Raw genomic sequence first — 17,420 nt, forward strand, 5'->3', positions numbered from 1 at the left:
ACCCATATCAGATTTCTGGTCTACTGAATTACAAGATAATGGTTTGTAGTGATTTAAACCACTGTGTTTGTAGTGATTTAAGCCACCGTGTTTATTGCAGTAGCAAGAGAAATTCTATATAGTCAGCAACAAAGTTCTCTCCAGTATCAGAGAGAAGAGAAAAAATTTCATTCTTTCTGTATTTTCTCACTGTCTCCCTTTCTCTCTCTCCACACACATACACACTCACACAGACACATCTACTGTTCATAATTCTTCTGGCAAGAGTATTTAAAAATGAGGTGGTCCAATAATGAAGACTGACCAAATCCCAGGCAGAATGCAGTACTTTCTCAAGAAGTACTAAAAATAAAGGGTGCAAACTTGTCTTGGGCTTGGTCTTCAGAGCCTTTCCAGCCTTCCCTACCCCTGTCTCATGATCTCCTGTCCATCCTAATAGCTGATACTGACTCTGCTTTGATTCAGACTATTTTGATGCCTTGTGCTTATTCTTCCAAGTGTGTATTTCTGGTTTTGCTGTTTTTATTCCTGTATGATTCTGAAAGCTACTCACACGCTTCTACCTAGACAAGATGTACACATATCTTATTTGAGAACCAAGTTACATGTGTGTTATTCCTTGTCTTTCTGAAACGGCTTCAGTCTGTATTTTCTTTTAATTTTAATGAGAGAAAATGCTCATTAAATAGATGTTATAATTTGAAAAAGATAGATTTATGAAAAGAAGCAATACGTGAAGTGGCAAGTAGGGTCTTCAGTTCCTCTCAAAGAGACTTGTAACTCCTCTTCCTTCTTCTAAATTCTTCACCTTTTCATTTTCTTCTTCATTCCTTTGATCTCTTATTGTTAGGCTCCATCTCTTTGCATTCTTTAATCTATGCAACCCTTTTCAAAAGCACCATGGCAGTTCATTACAAAAGCCATGAAATTCTTCATATGCTTTGACCAGAGATTCTACTCCTAGAAAATAATTTAAGTAAAGTCAGATGCCAAATGCACCAGGATTTTCATTACAGCATTAACCATAATTTAAAAAGTAGATGAAACCTGAATATTCAGTAACAGGAAATTGGTAAATTATGACATATCAACATAATTGAACAACAAACAATGAAATTTATAATCATGAAAAAGAACTGGATTCAAATCCCAGCTAAATTACCTAAACTACTGAACAGACATGTAAACAGGGAAGGTGCATCTTCTCTTTAAGCCACGGTCTCCTCATTTGAAAACATGAATAATACTTATTCTCATATTGATAACATGAAGATGAAATAAATTAACATATATGATGTGTTTAGCACAGTTCTTGGAACATCATAAGCATTCACTGCATTTAACATCTTTGTTATTTATTTTTAAATAAGAAATTAGAAATCACCATAATAATGCATACAAGACTTGGTAGATTAACATGAAGTTACAAGAATAATTTCTTACACTGCTATTAAGAAAAGAACTCATAAAACAATTAGATAAACATGGGCTATATAGAGTTTTAATAAGGCTGTTATTTAGAAGAACATACTTAAAACATTTCTATATGGTTTTAAATAGCTGAAGGATTTGAAAGCCCTTAAGGCCTCCAGTGGATGCCAAAGGCAATTTTATATTCATTATATTGTACAAACTGGCAAATGTTTTTGAAAATAAGCAACACAAAGTTAAAAAAAAAAAAAGCTCTTTTTACTTGCATTTTAGCAGCTTTCAGAAGGAGTCTAATCAGAAGGCGAGTGGACCTTTGTTCTATTGACATGCCCCCCAAATAACACAAGTTTACAATAGGTGACCCCAATGAGGTCTTTTTTTACGATGACAAAGAAAACTGTTCCTACAAATCAAAGCCCATATAAACAAGGAAACGCCTATTTAAAAACGTTCAAAATCAACGCCAGTTGTCAGCCTGCTAGAGACACTGGTTGAAATGACTTGTATCCATCATATTTATTTCTACAGATGGAGAATTATATATTTGACTTGTTGGAAAGGTTGGGTACTAAAAATACTCTTTTTTTTAAAAAAAAAGTAAAACACAGAAAGAGGAACAAAAAGAGTGGCAGCTGCTTATTTCTTTCTCTGTAACAAAACGTGACATATAAGGTAGCAATGGAAAAAGAGCAGAGCCCAAACGAAGCAATTCATAAAATGCACACTATAAAACAATGCCACAGAATATAATGTTGATTAGAATTTAATGAAACTTCTAGTATCTTGAAATATGTCATGTCATTTGGGTACCTTATTGAGAAAACCACAGAATGAATGCGGTGATGGTTTTATCACAGATGTTGCTGCTACTCAAGTAGATAACTTGAGCCTCTAGAGAAACAAAATGATATTCTATGTTGAAACTCGGTGATAAAGGAGGGAATTGCCTCATGATAAGGAAGAGAATGACTTTAAACAGATCCCTGTCAGTAACAATGAAAATTCCCTGGGCAGACTTTTATTCTAGATGCTTTGTAAAAAATGATTTAAATATCACCTGGTCTGAATTTTTGCCTTCAGATCAAACCTAGCTAAGTAATTATTTTGTGTTCTGAGGTCAGACTGAAGGCGACCACCATCACTATTACTGCTTCTCCAAATCTTCTTCAGGCCTTATCCAAATTTCTTTTCCTACTCCTTGCTCTCAGTTTTACTAGTTCCTATTCTCAACTAAATTGAATGCAGTTTTCAAATGTCATTGTTAATTTATTTTAAATCTTGTATTTCTGGTTATGTACCAAGTGGAGGATATAACCCCTAGTATTTGCTCTCTAATCCCACAGACCTCCTCTGTGTCAATAAATATGCTGCTCCCCATCCCTTGCCTGACTTTTCTCCTCTAGGCATCATAAATTAGATAAGCCATCAAATGTTGACTGACAACTAAAGAGAGTTAGAAAATGAAAGTTGCTCTATAACTGAATTTCTTACCTATTAGTAATCTCTGAGAGTTGATGGCATTACTTCAACAAGAATGGTAACTTTTTATTTGTTCTAGATGAAAATTATCCAAAATCATTTGACCAATGTTTATAAAAAGATGATTTTTGCTTTCCTCTTAATTTCTAAATGTATTCATAAACATTCTGAATCCTACACTGCAGGTCTTATACGAATTGTAAGATGTTTTAATAAAAAAGTACCATACAGGTCGGTGGGTCTCCTTTTAAATATCATCCCAGAGATGTAGAGGTTTAGGTGTCAGACCCAGGCAGGTTTCTGGGAGCTAGAATTGGACAAGTCTGTCTTAAAAGCATGGCCATCTTGAGAAAGTGAAAAGACAGTGTTTAGGGATGAGGCTGGGAATATAAGTCAAGTAGTCAAACTGAGATACATATTTGAAAATGTTGAGCAGATACATACAAACTAAACATAAGGGAACTAAAGAGACTGGGGATACCAGGACAGAGTGATAGAGTTTGGATGAGAGAGTGAAAGTTGTAATCTGGTGAAACATCCTGAAATACTGTGGCAGAATCACAGGAACTTTTCACAGAGCATGTTTGGCCTCGCTTCTGAATGGGGAGTTGTTATGAGACCTGAGCCAAGAATGACTATAGACTCAATACTTAAGTTCTCTTTATAGAATTCAAGTCAAATTAGCCATCCAACCTCTATGTGAAGAATTCTAGAGTCAAACACTTATTATTTTCCAAGAATGTCCAGTTTGGTTTTGGAAAGCTCTGAATATTGGACAGTTTTTCCTTTTATTACACCAAAATGGGTCCTCTATAAATTCCACCTACTGGTGCTAGTCTTTTATGCTCTACAGGGTGATACTACAAATGGAATATCAATTGCACTATTTTTAGAAATTCAACTGGACCTAAAATTTCAAGTAGCAAGATTATCTAGACTTTCTAATTTAAGGTCTTAATAGCCAGGAAAAATAGTAATAAGTTATTTTACTAGAACTGCAGACAGGCTGATATTCACATAATTGTTCTCTACCATGAAATGTTTTATAGCATTTTAAACATTCTCTAATAAGGTTCTTCTTAGAAGATAAAAAAAGCTCTATAATAAGATTATTATCATCTTCATCAACATAATTAATGAGCACATCTTGAGACAGGTACTTAGCCAGATTCTTTTCAGGCAAAGAGCCCTTGATTTCAGTGGCCTTAAAATGTACAGTCAGAACCAAGGCAAGAAAGAGTTGAAGACTGTTTCTACTTGAAGTCCATAACATATTTTGGAGCAGGAATGTAAAATATAAGGGAAACATTATGCTTTCTTAGGAAAATTAAAATGTATTTCTCGAGCTCAAAGGAGTCAATTAGTGTAAATTTGTTACTATTTTATTAAAATCAACGGGGATAATAAAAGAAACATGTCATTAAACAATCAGGAGGAAAATAATCACAATTGTTCTCATATTTTATAAGAGCACTTTCATTCAGATATGACTAGCAGACTAGTACCTCCATTACCAAATGGCATCTTTTCCTTGGAAATATGGGCTTGAGGAAAACTATTAAGGGAATGATCAAAATACAGCAAAGCAAGCACAGGAGGCTTCTACCTGAGTTGGAGGAGGGGTATACTTTGTATTAAGATAACAATTCTAATAATGATCTTCATAGACACATGCCAAGGATTTCTGCTAGGACCACCCCTAGGGACTTTAACATCATTTAATTTAGAGTGAGGTCAGGTTTTTTGGCCCAACTCTATTGCTTAAGCCTTTTATAAATGGCTCTGATACAACAAGCTGTGGTAGTCCTCCTTGTCCATAAGGAGTGGCTGCTGTTCTTCAGGAAGCTGCTTTCTCTTTTGATGACACAACAGGCTAATGAGTCCTCCCAGCACAGCAGTGAGTACAGACCCTACCAAGGCTGCCCCAATGAGCCATGGCCAGATCTGACTTGCTTGTTCTAAGTAGGGTTTAACGTAATCTTGAAAACTGTCTGGTCCTGAAATAGAAAGACATTCCAATGTTTTTACTATCATCATCATCATCATAATCATCATCATCATCATCATCATCATCCTTGCATAGTACTTTGGAGTCAGATGCTTGGGTTTGAATGCCAGCTCTGTTACTTACTAGCTATAAGATCTTGGGAAAGCTACACCTAATACTCCTAAGCTTCAGGTTCTTCATCAGGAAAATAGGAAAACAATACCACCTTGTTGGGATGTTTTAAACTTCATAGATATTATCTGATCTGTAAATTGTACAGTGCCTGCCCCCAAGTCAGCTACTGTTACTCTTTTAGTTATTTATTCTGTTATTTGACTCCATATTTCTAAATAATAGGCAAATATTACTACTTTTTAATTCATCAAGTTTATCTCTGGAGTTCCTCAGGTATAAACAATGATTTGAGCTCTTTTACAGTTTCCCTTTTCTTTCCTCCATATTTTCAGCATAATAATACCATGATCTGGGGTTAAATCCACATCTCGGATTTCCATTATTTTTAGTATTTAAATATTATTCACAATCGAATCAAATATTATTCTATGATTACATTTCCTTTCTTACATTATTTTCCACTTGGAGTTAATAATTTATTATATCTATTTGCTTGATTTTAAAGTTCCCATCACTATTTACAAGACACTCTAAAATACTTTATATCCATTTTGTGATACAAAGGAAAGAAGAGAGTGCATCTTGGGCTTACCTAGTAGCAAATTATGGCTTTGTGACTTAAGTCTTGAGCAAAAGTAATACATGTAACTTTGGGGCAGTTCCCTTAAAAGGAAAAGGTATGCCTTCTCCTTTTCCCTTTTCCCCTTTCAACTAATGCAGATAGTATGTTGGTGAGCCACCATAGATCATGTGATCAAGGGTAAACCCTAGGTCTTATAGAACTACAAGAAACAAGCAGCTCTGGTCCCTGAAATTATGCAGCTTGTATTTGACAACATACCAAGACTGCCATTTGAGCAATAAATAAATTAACTTATTTAGGCCATGGATATTTGAGCCTATATCTGCTCCCCATCCCTACCTTCCCCCTGTTGCTGATGTGGGAACTACAACATTTTTTTATGACTTATTTTCTTGGCTTCTGCTGATTAGTTCATAGTGAACCACTGACTCAAGTTGGGCCAGTCAGAATCATTACTCAGAATTCACTGTGCTGGAATTAAGAGCCAGATGACTCAGGAACTGATAACAGTCTTAGAGCTAGAGAGGGGGTAGGGAGGGGGGAAGAGAGAGAGGGGGAGAATGAATCTTTAGGGAGCTTAGTTTCCTGGTTCCTGCTGTTCCTCAGTCTCAGCTGCATTTTTGTCTTCCTTACATTTCAAATGTTCATTCCTTCCTTGGATTTTGTTAACCAATAAATTATCTTTTTATCTAATCTTGTTTATTTGGAGTTACTGCCTTTTGCTCTTCAAAAAGTCCTAATTATTTTTAAAGTTAGTTAGATTCCTACAACAATAAAAGATAAAGTACCTTAAGATATTCTGCAATTACAGTTATATGTAAGCTTCATATATCATAAAAATTAGATCAACAATATAAAAAGAAAATTAATATTTATTTAATAAAATATCTTGGAAAGAATGGGTAGCAACATGAAGTGAAATGTAAAGTGGGAGTCTCATTGATCACCATAAACTCAAGCATTCAAAATAGTTAAAGCAGGAGAATTTGTCAAAAATTAATTTTATATTAAATTACAATCTTCACTCAAAGAAGATAACAGTGGCGCTTCCCTGGCTTAAGTGGGGCTACAGGGCTCAAACCCCATTTCTCCTGTTACTTTCTCCTTTTTTGTCTTTGGTACCATCCTTTTGCCAGCTGTCACTAAGATACCTCTAAAATTCTTAGAATCCATTAAGCATCATTTGAAACAATAGAGCAGATTTGTGTTTCTCTTCATCAGGAAGGGACAATATGTTGCAAAGCACTAACATTATAAAATAAATTATAATAAAAAAGATTTAGAACTTTGGATTAATATTAATTTAAATCTAAGAAATGAAAGCTAACAAAGCTAAAATAAAGAAATTAAAATGTGAAAATTATTTTCATCAAACATAAAGGTTACCATTCTAACACATTTAAAAATTAATTTGAAAATGAAATTACAAATGCTTACTTTGCATTGCTATTAGTCACTTCAATATATAGTGCATTTTAAATGTCTCACAAAATGCAGATTACATAGAGGTTACATAATGTGTATGATTTCTTTATTGCTTAAGGCTCAGCTCAAATTCTTTCACAATTTTAAAACACTATTTCTTTGTCTGTCCTTCTGTTCTCCAGCTTCTCTTATTATTTCTCTACTTCAGTTCATTTCAAGTTGTCTTAAATTTTACTTTCACCAATGGACTGTCTTGTTTGAAACACTGTATTTCTCAATGGCTTCAACCTAAAATTTAGACTTGTCTTCCTCAGTTATTTGCTTTTGACCTTCAATAGTGTATCTTTAAATTATTTCTTAATATCAAAAGTTTTCTATTTTTTTACCTACTTAAAATTCCATTTTTCTTGTTACCCATTCTCTTCAGGATAATCATATAGTCTTCTATTTGTTTGGTGCTCTGTCATTTCCAAAGCACATTCATATGCCGATTTATCCACACAACAAACACACGAGGTAGTTAGGAATCATTATCCTAATTTAACCAATTCAAAATCTGTAACTTAGAAAGTTTGCCTGTAATATTTAAACTCTACAATGTATGTATAACCTTTGGAATGATGTCTTTCACATAAAAAGTAATTTATAACTGTTATCGACTCTTCTTACTCCATAGTAATTCCATCAATATTTCAACTGAACCAGCTTCCAGTAAGAGTTTTTCTCTCTCACACCTGCTTTGATCACTGAGTCTGCTCAGCTCTCTCTTCTGGATTCCCAGACTCTTTCTTTCATTGTTCCTTTGTGACACTTGGCACAATTGTCTACGTGTTGCAATTATTTATATGTATGTCTTACTTTTCAGGCTTCTTCATGAACCCTTGAGAGTAAGTAGTATGTCTTATTTATCTTTCATTCTTCTATTCATTCATTTATTCATTCATACAGCAATGTTTACTGAGACACAATAAATGTCAGGTGGTGGTCCAGGAACTGCATGTGAAAGGCTGAGTAAGCAGAGCTCCTGGCCTGAAGGAAATAATAACTGGAAGAGGAGACTGACAAGTAAACAAATTATTTTAAGAGCAATGCTGTACCAATGCAAATATATAAAAGCTAAAATGGGATAATGGGGAAAAGACCTCCTATAACTGCCTGGGGAGTCAGAGGAGGCATCCCAGGAGACTATCCCACTGAATAGAAGAATGAATTAGGACTTGAGTGTCGGACGCTGATGGCAAGCCATCCCAGGCAGAAGGAACAGTATGCAACTGTGTATACACATAGAAAAGCACTAGTGAACAAGTCCTCATCAAACACCATGTGCAGAATGAGACCCTCCAGTTACTGTGAACATGCCTCCTCCTCTCATTTTTAAAATCAAATGTCCAGGTCTTTTGGAATATATTGGAAGAAGGAAGCTCTTAACAAAGTAACACCAGACAGAAAGCAGGATTACATTTGCCAACAGCATCAAGGACTCAACCCTTCATTGCCAAAGGTTTTTGGTCTCACCTTTCAATCAGTTATGCATGCAACAAAATCACCTGCTACTCAATTTTGAAAAACATCACTAAATTCAATTATAAGAGAAAATGTTTGACTAAAGCAAGAAGACATCAGCTGCCTTTTACGGAAAATAATTAAGTAATTATAAACGTGAGTGCCTAAATGATGAATAATTAACTGCCTGAACTAAATTATATCAAGAAATTTTAAAGATTTTTTTAGTAAGCTTAAAGTTTAGCTTATTCTATTCTGGCATTGTGTCTCAGTATTATTGTGTCTCAGTAAACATTGCTGTATGAATGAATAAATGAATGAATAGAAGAACGAAAGATAAATTTTAAATTCCTTGAAAGTACAACAGAAGGAGCAAGAGATTAATTCATAAAATAGAAAATAAGCAATTGCTGTTGCTTATTTTAAAGCAAAACTTCTCTAAAATTAGTGGTGTAAGCTCACAGCTATATGAAAAGGACTCTAAATAGATAAAACATTTTGAATCAATTAAAAAAAATAACTATAAATAAATAATAAATACCTTTAATCCCCTAATGTGACTCTTTGAGCCTTCTTTTCCTTTTCTCCTCCAGGGGTTTTTGTTGCCTTTTCATTAAAAAGTACCCATTTGGGACACTAAGGAAGGGACAACGAGGTGGAACATATGTGTACAAGGCAAGTATAAAGAGAACCCTCTCTTCTGTGGAGTCATGGACAGAGAATTCATTTGGGATTCTATATTTGCCACTTACGAGCTTTGTGACTTAGAATTTGTCACTTTATCTTTCTGTTCTCAATCTACTTACCAATAAAACAGAATAAAATCACTACTACACAAGATCGTAAAGATTGGCAAAGATAACAATTTATATGCTGATGTCTCTTACATTAGTATCTGCAGGCAGAATCTTTTCTGAGGCTGAAGGCTATCCAACTGCCTCAGAGATATATTTACCCTGGTGTGCCATTCACCCCATTTCACTGTGTAACAGATACCACCATGAGATTCAGTCCATGTCTGGCCCTGCTCCTATTGTTTCTATCTCAGTGAATTCAATCACCATTCATCATTTGCACAGGCCAGAAAGCTTAAGGGCAACTCTAATATCTCCTTTCTCACCTATTACATGTAATCATTTTCCAAGTTCCATAAATTTTGTTTTCAAAATAATATCAAAATTTTTTGTCCTTTCGGCCTTGTCTCTTACCACCACTGCAATTCCAACTTCCTTCGCCTCTCCCCTGGATACTCGTAACAGCATTTTCACTGGCTTCCCCGAATGTGCTTTGCAACTGACACAAAACTTGCATCTTTCTGGATTTTATATGAATATAATCATCAGTATATATTCTATGATGTCTGATTTCTTTGGCTCAACATTATGTCTTTAACATAGAGGACAGACTTGTGGTTGCCAAGGGGGAAGGGGGGGAGGTGGGGGAGGGATGGATTGGGAGTTTGGGATAAGCAGACGCAAACTATTATATATAGAATGGATAAACAAGGTCCTGCTGTATAGCACAGGATATATTCAATATCCTGTGATAAACCATAATGGAAAAGAATATGAAAAAAATGTATATATATGTATAACTGAATCACTTTGCTGTACAGCAGAAATTAACACAATATTGTAAATCAACTATACTTCAATAAAATTAAATTAAAAAAAGAAACTTCCTACAAGCTGCAGCAACCGTAATCTTATGAAAACTCAAATTTGATCCTGATTTGTTTAAAATTCATTAATGGCTCTGTTATCCTAGCAATATGGCCAAAATTCATAATCAAGACCTCCTTTTCAACTAATTAATTCTTCCTGTTACTGATATTCTCTGAAATGTCACTTCATTGACCCCTAGAGTTATGCACATCTCTAAACAAACGAGTCATTAGGTAAGTAGTGGCTTAAGGTCTTTCTCTTTCACTAGGATGTAAGCACTGTGAAGGAGACTACATTGTTTACCACCGTATCCATAGTATCTAAAAGAATGACTTGAACAAGGTAGTTACTAAACATATGTATGCAGAAAGAATAAATAAACCAATAAAATCACCTAGAAAATATCTAGTGCAATAGAAGACTTGAAATACATTAAAAATATCTAAAAATGCAAATCAAAACTACAATGGGGTATCACCTCACACCAGTCACAATGGCCATCATCAAAAAATCTACAAACAATAAATGCTGGAGAGGGTATGGAGAAAAGGGAACCCTCTAGCACTGTTGGTGGGAATGTAAATTGATACAGCCACTATGGAGAACAATATGGAGGTTGCTTAAAAACCTAAAAATATAACTACCACATGACCCAGCAATCCCACTACTGGGCATATACCCTGAGAAAACCACAATTCAAAAAGAGTCATGTACCACACTGTTCATTGCAGCACTATTTACAATAACCAGGACATGGAAGCAACCTAAGTGTCCATTGACAGATGAAGGGATAAAGATGTGGCACATATATACAATGGAATATTACTCAGCCATAAAAAGAAACGAAATTGAGTTATTTGTAGTGAGGTGGATGGACCGAAAGACTGTCATACAGAGTGAAGTAAGTCAGAAAGAGAAAAATAAATACTGTATGATAACACATATATATGGAATCTTAAAAAAAAAAAAGGTTCTGAAGAACCTAGGGGCAGGACAAGAATAAAGACGCAGACATAGAGAATGGACTTGAGGACATGGGGTGGGGGAAGGGTAGGCTGGGATGAAGTTAGACAGTGGCATGGACTTATATATACTACCAAATGTAAAATAGATAGCTGGTGGGAAGCAGCCGCATAGCACAGGGAGGTCAGCTCCATGCTTTGTCACCACCCAGAGGGGTGGGATAGGGAGGGTGGGAGGGAGATGCAAGAGGGAGGAGATATGAGGATATATGTATATGTATAGCTGATTCACTTTGTTATAAAGCAGAAACTAACACACCATTGTAAAGCAATTATACTCCAATAAAGATGTTAAAATATTTTTTAAGAAAAAAATTTTTTTTAAAACCTGAGTATTAAGAAGTGTGACATTTTTCTAGCAAGCTTTACTTATATGTATTGGTTAAGAGACACCATCCTTCATGATAAATATCACTGGCATTCAAGTGAATTCATTGGTTTAGCCCCATACCAGATACCATTTGGAGAAGACTGGAGAAGCTTGCAAAGTATCAGTTTTGATTTTGTAGGGCTCACAGCCAAGGTAGAGAGGGGAAAGATTCATATGTAGAAAAATTATCATGTAACTCTAATAAAGGAGTGATTAAACATGACTATGTATATGTATACAATGATTTCATATCTGAGAGTGTGACAAATGGATATGGATCAGAATTTAGCCAGAGAGAATAGTGTAATAAAAGCATGAACCCGGGGCTTCCCTGGTGGCACAGTGGTTGAGAGCCCGCCTGCCGATGCAGGGGACACGGGTTCATGCCCTAGTCCCAAAGGGCAGGAAGAGGTTGATAAAATACAGTTTCTCCTGTTGGCCTTAAAATGTGGTTCTGCTATGCCACATACTAGCTAGATGGCCCAAGACAAGTTATTTATATTCTTTAAGCCTCTGTTTTCTCATCTATGATCAGGAAAAAGAAATAATAGTGCTTACTTCACAGGGTAATTATGAAAATTAAAGGAAATAATGCACACAGCATGCCCCGAAGAGTTCCTGGAACATGAAAAGATCCATAATATATTAGCTATTATGAAATAACTCAATTTATCTCCTCAGTATAATTTTTCATTTCTCATACTACTCAAATAGGAGAATTTAGCATCTCAGAAATACATGGTACACTTTACACCTCTATTTTTGTTATTCTATTAGTTTAGAATATTCCCTATCCTTTTCTATCTGCTACCTGCCTGCTCATCCTTCAAGGCCTTGTCATGTCTTTTTAGGTTGAACTACTCTGAAGTCATTGCTTTCTCCTCTGTGCTCTTATAAGATTCCGTTTATGACTCCTTTATTGCACTTAACACAGCTTGATGTTTCATACTTTTTTGCACAACTGTCTGACTTCCATACTGGATTTAACACTCCTTGAAGTCTGAAGGTATGTCATTCATTTATGTGTCACTAAAGTTTAACAAGAGGTAGGAAATTGGTAAATGTCATTCACTTGTTCATTTTATTTTACTAATCTGTTTGTTTCCATGAATTATCAATGAATATAATGAAACATCAGTGCTTGTCTAATACCTCGTATCCACAAACTCTGTGTTGTTTAACCGTTTTTTTAGCTGTTGACCATCTTGTGTTGCAGTGGAGAGGACCCTGTAGTGTTGAAATCTGGCTCTTCCACATACTGGTGTTTGCTATTGGGAAATTCATGTAAGTTATTTTAGCATCAGTGTCCTTACCTCATTCTAGAGATAATAATACTTCCCCTAATATATGGTTGATTAACAATGCATGTATGGTACGTAGCAGGCTCACAGGTAGGGGGAGACATTACTACCTGTCCCGTATTTATCAAAAAGATACTGACATACTACTACTAAGGAAGAGAATTTAAAGCCTAGATCTAATTACAATCCTAGACTTAATCATAGTCAGAGCAATTATTATTATAATAGCTATTATCATTATTATTATTAACTGTGTTTAACATCAAAATGTTCACAAATTTTCTTGGTAACCCTAGCATGATGTTCCCAAAGATGATTTCAAAACTGCTAGATGTTTAACTTGTGCTGACTGTCCTAGGATCTTAATGCATTTAATTATCAAATATCTCTTTGAGGTATTCTATTCTCAATATTTTAGGTTAAGAAACTGAGATTCAGGGAACTGAAGTCAAATTTCCCAAGGTCACACAAAAGTCAGTTTATAGTGTCACGTCTCACACCCATTTTTTGTTCTGATTTTAATTTTAGTGCTCTTCCCATGGTTGCCATATGCAAAATGCTCTATATTAAGCAGAAAGGACAGAAATTTAAAGATTCTTGCAACTTGGTCTATGTAATAATAAATCAGTGATGAGTTAAGGATCGTAATGCATTTTCCCAATTTAAATAATTTGGGGATAACATTGTAAAAACATAAGGTTTTGCACTCTCTCAAAAGAAATTGGTCACACCAGACTCAGCAATTCACATGAAAGAAACTGAGCTTTACCTGAATCTTGTAGGTAGCTATAGTCATAACCCAGATCTCTGGATGAAATAAAGAAATCACCATTTCTGTAGAGAGGTATAAAAGGAACCATGTAGGATTCCCGGTTGTGCCCAATGGGTGCATTGGCTTCTGGATAAACTTCTTGAAGAGGACGGTGCCTTCGAAGCCACTGTTCAAAAATACTGCAGAGGAAAGGATTATTCAATGTCAGAAACATATTGTTAGTAAAAGAAATATTTGGAATTCTTAAAGTAAAATAACAAGGCATATCTTAAAAACCTAAAGCTGTGGAAAGATGCCACATATAGTTTTCACGCTTTGAAAATATTTTGTAAGTCACCAGTTCATGCTGTCAGGTTCTGATGAAACTCATTCATTTGAGAGAAATATTAGAGGATAACTTTGAAAGAGAAATTTCTTAGAAGATAAATGAAAGTTACTTGACAAGTTTAGACCCTTCAGAATGCTGCAGAGCAAGTGTAATTATTGGTTGAGTGACAATTGAGACATAGTTGTAAATTAAATGTCTCTTATCTCAAAGAAAGTTCACCTAAAGAAAGAACATACAAAACTAAATTGGAATGAGGACTAGAATTTGGCCATTTTTTGGTCATGGTAGGGGACTTTCAATTATTTCAACCTCCTTGTTATGTCTGGTGCAGTGTATGCTTAATGAATCTTGGTGGGAGAAAGAGCTCACCTTCCATGATAGAGGCTAAAAATACTTACTTGGAAACTTGTGGTTTCCAAACTTCCCTGGAAGCTAGAGTATGACCACATGATCAATACTCAGCCAATCAGACATGCCCATCCAAGACTTTGAAACAGGAGACACTGACACAAAGAAGCAAGGACAATGGAAAACCAACATCCTGTTTTTAAGGGCAACGAGGCCAGAGGTATTAGTAAAGGTGTCCAGGGGTACCCTGTGTTCTAGAGCAGTGGTCCCCAAACTTTTTAGTACCGGGGATCGGTTTCATGAAAGACAATTTTTCTGTGGATGGGGTGGGGGGGAGAGGGGGGGAGGATGGATGGTTCAAGCAGTAATGTGAGCCATGGGGAGAAATGCAGAGCCCCGGATGAAGCTTCACTCGCTTGTCCACCTCTCACCTCCTGCTGTGTGGCCCAGTTCCAACTGGGGGTTGGGGACCCCTGTTCTAGAGCATGGTTTTGGCTGATGATTGACTGCTGCCCTCCTCCCTTGTTCCCATCTGTTTCTCAACCTGTTTCTCCATGATCTCCTCACCTATCCAATATCCTTTCAGCAAATTTGTTTCCTGTTGAATCAGCCAGAGTGAGTTTCTGCTGCATGTAATTAAAAACTCTAACTGGAACAAACGCTAAAAAACTATGGGATCAAAAAGGTCTAGTAAGAATGGAAGCAAAACTAAGCTACAGCAGAATTTATAGTGGATCATTAAAGGTGCGATAAAGAGAATGGCTTTGTGTTATCAGACCATATAACATAGAGGGAAGAACACTATATTTGGAGTCAGAACACTCCCCTTGAGTCCTAGATCTGTGGTTTAAGAGCTGTATAAGTTGTATAAGCTCGAAAGCAAATCACTGAATCACTTGAAGACTTAGCCTTCTCATCCTTAAAACGAAAGCAATAATATCTGTCCTATCTGTTTCCAAATTATCCAATGTGATAATTTTTACGAAAGTGCTAGATATATAAGCTACTGTTGTTTAGCTCTAGAATTGAAGCTCAGAGATAAAAGTTTAGTGTATGGTCAAGAGGATGGGTCTAAAAAAGAAAGTGATAATACTTCAAGCAAACAAATAATTTTTTTGAGAAAATGTTTTGAAGTACAATAAAGAAGAGAACAAGGAAGCCAGATGGCAGCAGTGGTGATCGCTTTTTCTGTGATGAAAAGCAATTGTATTTGCTTAGAGAATCTGGACTTCAAATACTAGTTGTGGCCAAAGTTGTTTTTAATTGTGAATTAACTGAGAGATCAGCAGGCTGCTGATAAACACTGCAAATCTGGTCCATGAATACCAAATGGTCCCTAAATAGCTCAATTATTAAATGTGTTTACGGAGTACTTACTATATGTTAAGTTTTGGAGAAACTTGAACCTGTGCAAAAACCTGAATTCTGTGGGTTGTGACAAAGGAAACTTGTAAAAGGACTTAACCTGAACCTGTTTAATTTTCCTTTTATTCATCTGCAAAATGGGAGTAGTATTTATGTCTTAAAGGTATTGTAAGGATTAATTAAGCAACCTGAATGTCCTTTGACAGATGAATAAAGAAGATATTGTATGTATATACAATGGAATATTATTTAGCCATAAAAGAACAAAATAATGCCATTTTCAGCAACATGGATGGACCTAGAGATTATCATATTAAGTGAAGTAACTCAGACAACAAATATAATATCACTTACATGTGGAATCTAAAATACAACACAAATGAACTTATTTATAAAACAGAAATAGACGCAGAGACATAGAAAAAACTTGTGGTTACAAAAGGGAAAGGGAGGGGAGGGATAAAATAGGAATTTGGGATTAACAGATATACACTACTATATATAAAAGAGATAAACAACAAGGACCTACTGTATAGCACAGGGGACTATATTTAATGTCTTGTAATAACCTATAATAGAAAAAATCTGAAAAAGAATATGTATATATGTATGTATATATGTATATATGTATAAGTGAATTGATTTACACTGGAAACATTGTAAGTAAAAAAATTAAAAACTGATTAATTAAAATAACATAAGTAAGATATATGGTTAAGTGTTGGACAGATGGTAAGCAGAAGCCATCCTCATCCCCATAGCATTTCTTCCTCTTCTTCCTTCTACTCATGATTCATGTTATACTGGAAGAACTCTACAACTGGTGAGAGACATGAGACATGCATAGGAATGCCAAAACCACGTATATTTGAGCTGGTTCTTTAAAAATGGTTATTATTCTTTAAGTAGAAATGGGGAAACAGAGGATTCAAGAAGATTGTTTTTTTCTGTGTGTACCTCTATTTTCTCAACTGAAGAAATTAGGAATTGGCTTAAGTCTATTCAAGTCCTATAATTTTATGAATTATTCTTTTTATTTTAACATCTACAGTTTTCTTCTTTTCATGAAAGCATTACTGGTTCATTATATACAATTCAGAAAATATAAACAAGCAAAAAGGAGAAAAGAAAAAAATCATATGTACTTGCTCCATATTTTTGTTGCAGTTTTTAAAATATACAAGTATAACATTAAATACATATTTTAATAAAAGAGAATTTTATTATAGACAATATTTTATAAGACATTTTATTTGTACTAAACAATGTTTAAATGATATTTAAACATGTTTAAACAATGTTCACCAGTTTTCAAGTGGTAAACCTATTTTGCGGTACGCGGGCCTCTCACTGTTGTGGCCTCTCCCATTGCAGAGAAGGAGACCCTCTGATAATTAATCTCTTCCCCATCCCTATTAAACTTTGACTGACTTAGAAATAGCCCAATATACAATGAGCTACTAGATAAGAGCTTGATGCAAACATTGTGCATTTTGTTAATTGAGAAAAATTACCCCTGTAGTTCAATTTATAAATAATCTTATTTCTGCTAAGAAGAAAAAATTCTTTATCTAGATAGGACAAGGACATCAATTCTCAGCACCAAAAGATGTAATGGATGAAACAATTAATGTGCTTACCCACCTTACCAACCTTTTAAAATGAAGGTATTAATCTTGCTTAAATTCTGCATCAGTGGGTCTCATC

At 35.1% G+C, this 17,420-nt stretch overlaps 1 protein-coding gene across 1 annotated transcript in view; it reads right to left on the minus strand.

The window, feature by feature from the left end:
• Positions 1–4,680: 4,680 nt before the first annotated feature.
• Positions 4,681–17,420, minus strand: part of TYR (tyrosinase) — a 90,522-nt gene continuing 77,782 nt past the window's right edge. Inside the window, exons 4-5 of the mRNA XM_060104217.1 lie at positions 13,670–13,851; positions 4,681–4,907 (exon numbers count right to left, since the gene is read on the minus strand). Coding sequence (XP_059960200.1) covers positions 4,681–4,907; positions 13,670–13,851 — 409 coding nt within the window. The remainder of the gene's footprint in view (positions 4,908–13,669; positions 13,852–17,420) is intronic.

The sequence above is a fragment of the Mesoplodon densirostris genome, chromosome 7 (assembly GCF_025265405.1).
Source record: "Mesoplodon densirostris isolate mMesDen1 chromosome 7, mMesDen1 primary haplotype, whole genome shotgun sequence".
NCBI classification, from domain to species: Eukaryota; Metazoa; Chordata; class Mammalia; order Artiodactyla; family Ziphiidae; genus Mesoplodon; species Mesoplodon densirostris.